This window comes from Podarcis cretensis (genome assembly GCF_951804945.1).
Source record: "Podarcis cretensis genome assembly, chromosome: 8".
NCBI classification, from domain to species: domain Eukaryota; kingdom Metazoa; phylum Chordata; class Lepidosauria; order Squamata; family Lacertidae; genus Podarcis; species Podarcis cretensis.
The window spans coordinates 48,538,171-48,545,311 of NC_137177.1; the positions used below are offsets into that span (position 1 = coordinate 48,538,171).

The following is a 7,141-nucleotide window of genomic DNA, read 5'->3' on the forward strand; positions in this document are numbered from 1 at the left end:
CAAAATAAAAAAAATTCCTTCCAGTAGCACCTTAAAGACCAACTAAGTCAGTTCTTGTTATGAGCTTTCGTGTGCATGCACACTTCTTCAGATACACTGAAACAGAAGTCACCAGACCCTTCTATATAGTGAGAAGGTGGGGAGGGGTATTACTCAGAAGGGTGGTGGGATTGGGTGATTGGCAGATAGCTGTGATGAGTCTGTTGACGACTCTTAACGACTGCAATAGAACTAACTTAGTTGGTCTTTAAGGTGCTACTGGAAGGAATTTTTTTATTTTGTTTTCTCATTCTCTGAGATGCTGATGAGCACTTAACTGGCCTGCTAAAGCCATTCCCTTGACAAAGGGAGTAGTTTGGCAGGCTTCCTTGCATACATTCTGCCTTTACAGACACCAGATGGAAGGCTTGGAAGGAGGCCCAAGGTTTCATGGAGACTTACCCTCCCAACTCATAACAATATTTTGCACCTGAAGCAGAGTAACAAAGGCTCCCCCATTTGTGGAATGGACCTGGTGAGGTCCATCTGCCTGCTTCATTATTAACATTCAGGAGAAATTTTTAAACATGCCTATTTATCGAGGCATTTGATGGATGAAAGACACTGTTCCTGAGAATGCTGAAAATATTAGCTGTGACAGTATGTGGTTGTTCTGAAAGGTTCTTATATGCTTTAAATTGTTTTTGAAAGTTTTGAAAGTTTGATTCATTTTTAATGCTAGTGTTTTATTGCTGGGCTCCTTTGGGAACTAGGATGGGGACACAAATTTATGAATTAACATAAAATAAATGTTGAATTTTGCCTAGGAACAACAAACAGGGTTGTAACCAACTAAATTCTACACAGAGCAGGCACATGATTTCCTCCAAAGAATCCTGGGAGGTGTGTTTTTTTAGGGTACTGTAATGGGAATTGTAGCTCTGTGGGGAGGGGGGTAAACTACAGTTCCCAGGATTCTTGGGTGTCAGTGGGACGACATGTGGTTTAATAAAAGTATTTTGAACATATGCTGTATACACAACCGGAAATCAACAGGCGCAAGTTGGTATCTCAATAGGTTTTACTCCGAGTAAAAAAAAAAAGTTGACTGCCACTTTTCAGCGTCCACTCCAGACGCCCAAGAACGTCAGACACCATCCCAAGCGGCTCTTTTCGCTTTCGTTTTGACGCGCCTCGAATTCCCCACCACTTCCTGATTCGGGTCGGCAACAAAGTCCTTTTGATCCACCCTTGACTGACAGCCGGCGTAGCCATTTAAATCCCAGGCAGATCAATGAGCAGGCCAATGAAGAGGCTGAAGCAGGGCGAGCTCCGATGTAGCCACAACTTCCTCAGTCCGGATGAGTCCTTAAAAGTGCTCGGGCACGTTGTGTGTGTGTGCGTTTGTGCCTTAATTTTTTATCTAAGAAACCTCAGCCCCTCTTGCCCTTATTTCAAGGGAGAAGGCGTCGTCCGCGTCTCCCGCGCAGGCTGGCTGGGCGCGATGAAGAGACCCGCGGCCGGGGCGGGCGCCGCGCCAGAGCTGCTCCGGGACTACCTCGCCTTCTACCGCGCCAACGGGGCGGAAGGGAAACTTCTGGTCTGCAACGAGGCGGCCGTGAAGAGCCGCGCGCGGCGCCTGCTGGCCTCGGAGCCCGGCTTGGCGGGGGCTCCGGGGGGCTTCGACGTCGCCGGCCTCGCCCAGAGCTGCCTGGCGGCCAAGGGGGAGACGGGGGGCGTCGTCTTTCGGAAGCTGCTCAAAGCCTTCGAGTTCCTGGAGCTGATTTGCGTCAACCTCTTCCTCTCCCCGTGGAGGAAAGAGATCAAGTCGCTCAAGGTAAGCGGGCAACCGGGCCCCCTTAGAGGAAGCAGCAGGGACAAGCTAAGGCGGTGCCCTCCAGGGCTTGCTGCCCTAGAGGTCCCATCGACCCCAGCCAGACATGGGGTGGGGGAAGTTTGTTTTATTTTTGCATTCTTACCCCCACTCTTTCCTCCCAAAGTGGTGTACCTGGTTCTTCCCGCCCCATTGCATCCTCACAGCAACCCTGTGAGGTAGGCCTAGGTTGAGAGGCAGTGGCTAGTCCAATGATCACTCCAGTAAGCTTTGCAGGAGAGGGGGGATTTGAACATGAAAGCATACATCTGAAGGCAGCCCAGTTTAGGGAAATTTTAAATGACAGATGTTTTAATGTATTTTTAATCTTTTGTTGGAAGCCACCCAGAGTGGCAGGGGAAACCCAGCCAGATGAGCGGGGTATAAAGAATAAAGTATTATTGTTGTTGTTGTTGTTGTTATTAAATGCACATTTAAAGCACATGGTTCCCCCCCAAAGAATCCTTGGGTCTGCAGTCTCCCCCTCACAGAGCATCCTTGATTGTTGTTGACAAACAACAGTTCCCAGGATACTTTGGGGGAAGTCCTGTGCCTTAAAAAGTGTGTTGGATATGCTTTAAATGTGGCGTGTGGATCTGCCCTGAGCCTTCCCATTCCTTGTCCAATTCTCTCCACCCCCTGCATTACATCATCACAGCAACCCTGTGAGGCAGGTTAGACTGATTGGCCCAAGGATCACCCAGTATGCTTTGCAGCTGAGTGGGGATTTGAACTCGGGCCTCCCTGTCCCTAGTCCAACACACTAACTATTGCACCATATTTTCATGCAGAAACATCTGGAGGATGCCACATGTGGCTACTTGTGTCAAGCAAAACAAATATTGTTAGACTCCACCTTCTTTGTAGGACCACAGGTTGCCGCACCACTGTTTCCCCCCATCTTACATTTTCACCTTCATGAGGGAAGGTAAAGAAATCATCATGGGCAGAAAGAGGAACTTAGAGGGAGGGATTGCAGAATTGAAGGAGGAAAAACAACAGTTGGGGTGCCTTTCATTTCACACAAAATTGGCACACAGTGAAAAGTGTGCTATTAGGATTGTTTCCATGGGCACCTTTTCCTTACTGTCATTGACCATTCTAATAGGGTTCAGGTAAGCTGCTTCATTTCACAGATGGGTTTCTCTGCCTTTCTTGACATAAATCCGACATCAGGAACCACAAGACAGAGAAACCAGTAGGAGAACACTTCAATCTCCCAGGACATTCTATACAAGATCTCAAAGTAGCTGTTCTATTACAAAGGAATTTCAGAAATAGACTGGAAAGAGAAGCTGCTGAATTGCAACTTATCACCAAACTTAAAACCATGGAGAGACCTTGTCTGAACAAAGACATTGGATTCTTATCTCATTATACATGACAAAGCCATTTTTCACCTTCTCACCCCTTGCTTTTTCCTGTAAGACCTATTGCAGTCGTTAAGAGTCGTCAACAGGCTCATCACAGCTATCTGCCAATCACCCAATCCCACCACCCTTCTGAGTAATACCCCTCCCCACCTTCTCACTATATAGAAGGGTCTGGTGACTTCTGTTTCAGTGTATCTGAAGAAGTGTGCATGCACACGAAAGCTCATACCAAGAACTAACTTAGTTGGTCTTTAAGGTGCTACTGGAAGGAATTTTTTTATTTTGTTTTGGGAAATCCTGTTATTTCCTAAGCTGTGCTGTACCTGCATAACATATTTGGTGACTTTGGTTCTGCTTATTGTACAAGCAGAATGTTGCTATGTTGCAAATCCCACAAACTTTTTTAGACTCTGGAAAATTATCATTAGACAGGACTTATCCTTGAGGAAGCCATACTGATTCTTTTTCAGCAGCACTTGTTCTTCTGCATGCTTGATAATTATCTATTTCCACCAGTTTTCCCAGAACAGGGATGTTAAGATAACAGGTATGCTAATTTCCTGGATATCTCCCTCTTCTCAATGCTGTTTTTCTAGAAAAATGGGTGCCACTATTCACCATGAATTTGTTACAGTAAGTGCCACACTATTTAACAAAAAAAGAGGTGCCAGTACTGCCTACCCTTAAGTAACCCCATGGGAAGCACTGCCTCTTCTTATTTTAAGTCCTCTGGTGTTGAAGATGTTTTTGGGGACAAGGTCATCTTTGTTAAAAGATGGGCAATTTCACATTTGAGTCCTTTTAAAAACTTTTTAGTGGATTCAATCTGAACCAGGTGATTTGTTTGTTTGTTTTTAATTTGTCCATAAGGCCTGGAACAGGGGCCACCTACCTTTTCGGAACAATGGGCACATTTCGAATTGGAGTGCTGGGGGAAGCAGAGACAGGGAATCTGTGTCTCTCCAGATGTTGCTGGATGACAGCTTCCACCATCTGTGGACCATTGGCCATGCTGGCTGGAACTGACAATACCCAGTCCTAACAGCATCATTGGGGGGGGGGGTGTGTCAAAGGTTCCCCAGCCATGCCATAAAGAAAAACAGGAGTAAGGAAAGGCTGAAGTTCTAGTAGTCATTGGAAGCTGACAGAGTGGATCCTGTAGTTTGTGTGGTGTGAATAAGTACTTTTCTTTTGTGTCCTGAATTTTTCAGTATTCAGATGCTAAGAATTGTACTTGGAACCTTCTACATGCAAAGCTTGGGCACTAACACTGAGCTATGATTCTTCCAACATTGTAGAGCATTGTATGGGCTACAACAACCCATAGCAGTACCGAGTGCTTGGTTTTCCCCATCCATCTTGTTTCCTAACATCATTCTTCTCCCCCTCCCCAGACTTTTACAGGAAATTTTGTCTACTATGTGCAATCTGTTCTCCCAGAAGGCGTAGTAGAAAAGCTACTGAAGGAAATTGGCTACGTTGCAACTACCACCACAGAGTTTTCACTGGCCAAGAAGCTCAGTGAGGAGGAAACAGAACAAGCTGCCTTTGAAATATTCCTTGCACGAATCCAGTGTGAAGACCTCCTTGAAATTGCAGAGGATGTAAGAGACAGCGATCTGGTGGATATCCTACAGAAGAGAAAAGCCACAAACCATTGCTCTCCTGAAGATAACCTAGACAGAAAGCACTGGCCCTGCCAGAGAAAGGAATACATGATTATTGGAGGAAGAAGTGAGATGCTTGATCTTCAGCAGACCCACAGCAAGCAGGCCTCTGAAGAAGCTGGAAATAGTGGGCAAAGAAATGAACTTTCTCTCAAATTGACTACGGAAGGGACTCCGCTAGCTGCTTCCAAATTCACAAGTGAGCAAAATGCAAGCCAAGCCCAGGGAAGTGCTTTGGCAAACTCCTGCATCAAAAGCTCCGATAGCGAGGATTTCTTGATTAAATACAGCGACATTGTCATTGCGCAAAAGCCGCTCCACTTTGCAGAGACCCATCCAAAAGCCTCAGAGGACAAGACTCAGAACACAGGATTCCCTGGGTCAAGGCGGGGCCCACCAGCAAATAAACCATGGCCACTCACTTTCCTTTCTCCTGGTGCCAGTGGCCCCCAAGCCTTAGCCATACTTAATGATGTTGCTTTGGAAGGCGAAGTCCCTTATAGCTACAGGAGCCAAGAATCCTCTCGGGAGACTATTGAATCTCAGATCTGCGATGCCATGAGCTGCCTTGCAATTCATGGATCAGATTCAACAGACCAGCCAAAAGAACTGAAAGGGAACACTCCGCTACACAACAATAAATTCACAGCATGCAACAATGCAAGTAAAGAGGGAACCTGTGACTCATCCTTGGCTAATCTTAAGGAAGATGGTGTAGAGAGTCTTGTGTGTCCCGTAGAGGAAACAGCAGGGCCAGAATTCCTAAGTAGCAAGAGAGGCATACAGGAACTGCAACATTCTAGGATGAAACTTTCAGACCAACCTGGTGGGGATAGAGAGGGCTTCAACGTTGACCTCTACTCATCAGAGCTCTTCTGTGATATCGCTGGGTGCAATTGTCCCACAGGTGGTTCAGGTTATGAGAGACTTCTGGTAGGCATTCCGGGAGCAGGGGAAGCTGTGGAGTACCTTAGGCACATGGATGAACCACCCAACTCAACTTGTATCACCTACCCTGAGGTTGGATATCATGGCGGTGCTCCAGCAAACATTCAGTGCAGAGGGGAAGGATGTCACTCCTCTTTTGCAGACTCTGATCGTTGTGTTGTACCAGTGAATGAAACTAGCCCAGAAGGTTATGTCATTATAAACAAAGATGATTAAGAAATTAGTCCAACAAAGCCTTCTGCATCCAAACGGCAGGTGGCTTCTTGAGAACGGAGGGTGTAAGTGGTGGAATGCCTTGTGCCAAGCAGCTTCCTTCTATGTAATTCCACAACCATCATTTGCCTTTAGTGGAGTTTAGAGGAAAGCAGAGGAGGGCAGAAGGAATCTATTGAGGTACAATAATAAAACAGCCAAATCCTGTGCCTATTTATTAAGTACTCGACTCAATTAAGATCTACTTCTGTGTACACTTACGTAGGACTGTACTGTCCTATAGCAGGAAAAAAGAACACTCACCTAAACCTTACTGAGATATATATCCCATATCAATGCCATGATGCTCCCTTTCTCCTAGTTAGTCCCAATAACATTACTCAAGACGATTCTGTGCTTGCATGCCCAACAAAGACCCCTACAAAAATCAATAGGTACCTGCTAAGTCATGAACCCCTAGCCCTCTCCTTCTCACTTATTGCACAAACAGCTGGATTTAAATTTCAAGCAGAACACAGACTGTATAAGTGAAATGGGTAGACTTGCTAAAAAAGGGTGGCTTGTCAGTGTTTGCAAACTGGTGGGCCTCTGTAGAAGAATAAAATTTCTCTGCTAAACTATTTCTGCATCAATGGGGGGGGGGGAGTTGTTGGGGTTTTTTTGGAATAAAAGTGTGAAAATGATTTTCTCTCCCTGTAATCTTTACAAAAGTAAATGCAATACACACAACCCAAAAATGTTAACACAGAAGGCAATGGGAACCTATAGGTTTGTGGAGCCAGGCGATCAGAAGCAGGCACATCAATCCTATCTGTATTTTCCAAGTGGCAAAAGGGATGCATCCCAGAAAGTTGGAGAGAACAGAAAAATGGGAGAAAGCTCATACAGGTTTTAGGAACTAGAAGCTGCATTAACCCCTGGCAGTTGATGCGGTCTCATGCCTTGGCTGGGCTTATTGCTGACTCCTGCCCTTTAATTTTTTTGACAACACTGCTCCAAGCAGCTGAATTTAGTTGCTGTACTCCTTTCATTTCCCACAATGACCCTGATATAATACACTGGAACGCTGTGGGAAATTAAAGTGGCAG

General features: G+C 45.7%; 1 protein-coding gene across 1 annotated transcript; it reads left to right on the forward strand.

Annotated features, from left to right (window-relative positions):
• The first annotated feature begins 1,324 nt into the window (after nt 1–1,324).
• Nucleotides 1,325–6,736, forward strand: LOC307222762 (uncharacterized protein). Its single transcript, XM_079988228.1, has 2 exons — nt 1,325–1,816; nt 4,620–6,736. Exons 1-2 carry the CDS (start codon nt 1,484–1,486, stop codon nt 6,054–6,056), a joined length of 1,770 nt encoding a protein of 589 aa, XP_079844354.1. The 5' UTR covers nt 1,325–1,483; the 3' UTR covers nt 6,057–6,736.
• Nucleotides 6,737–7,141: the final 405 nt, after the last annotated feature.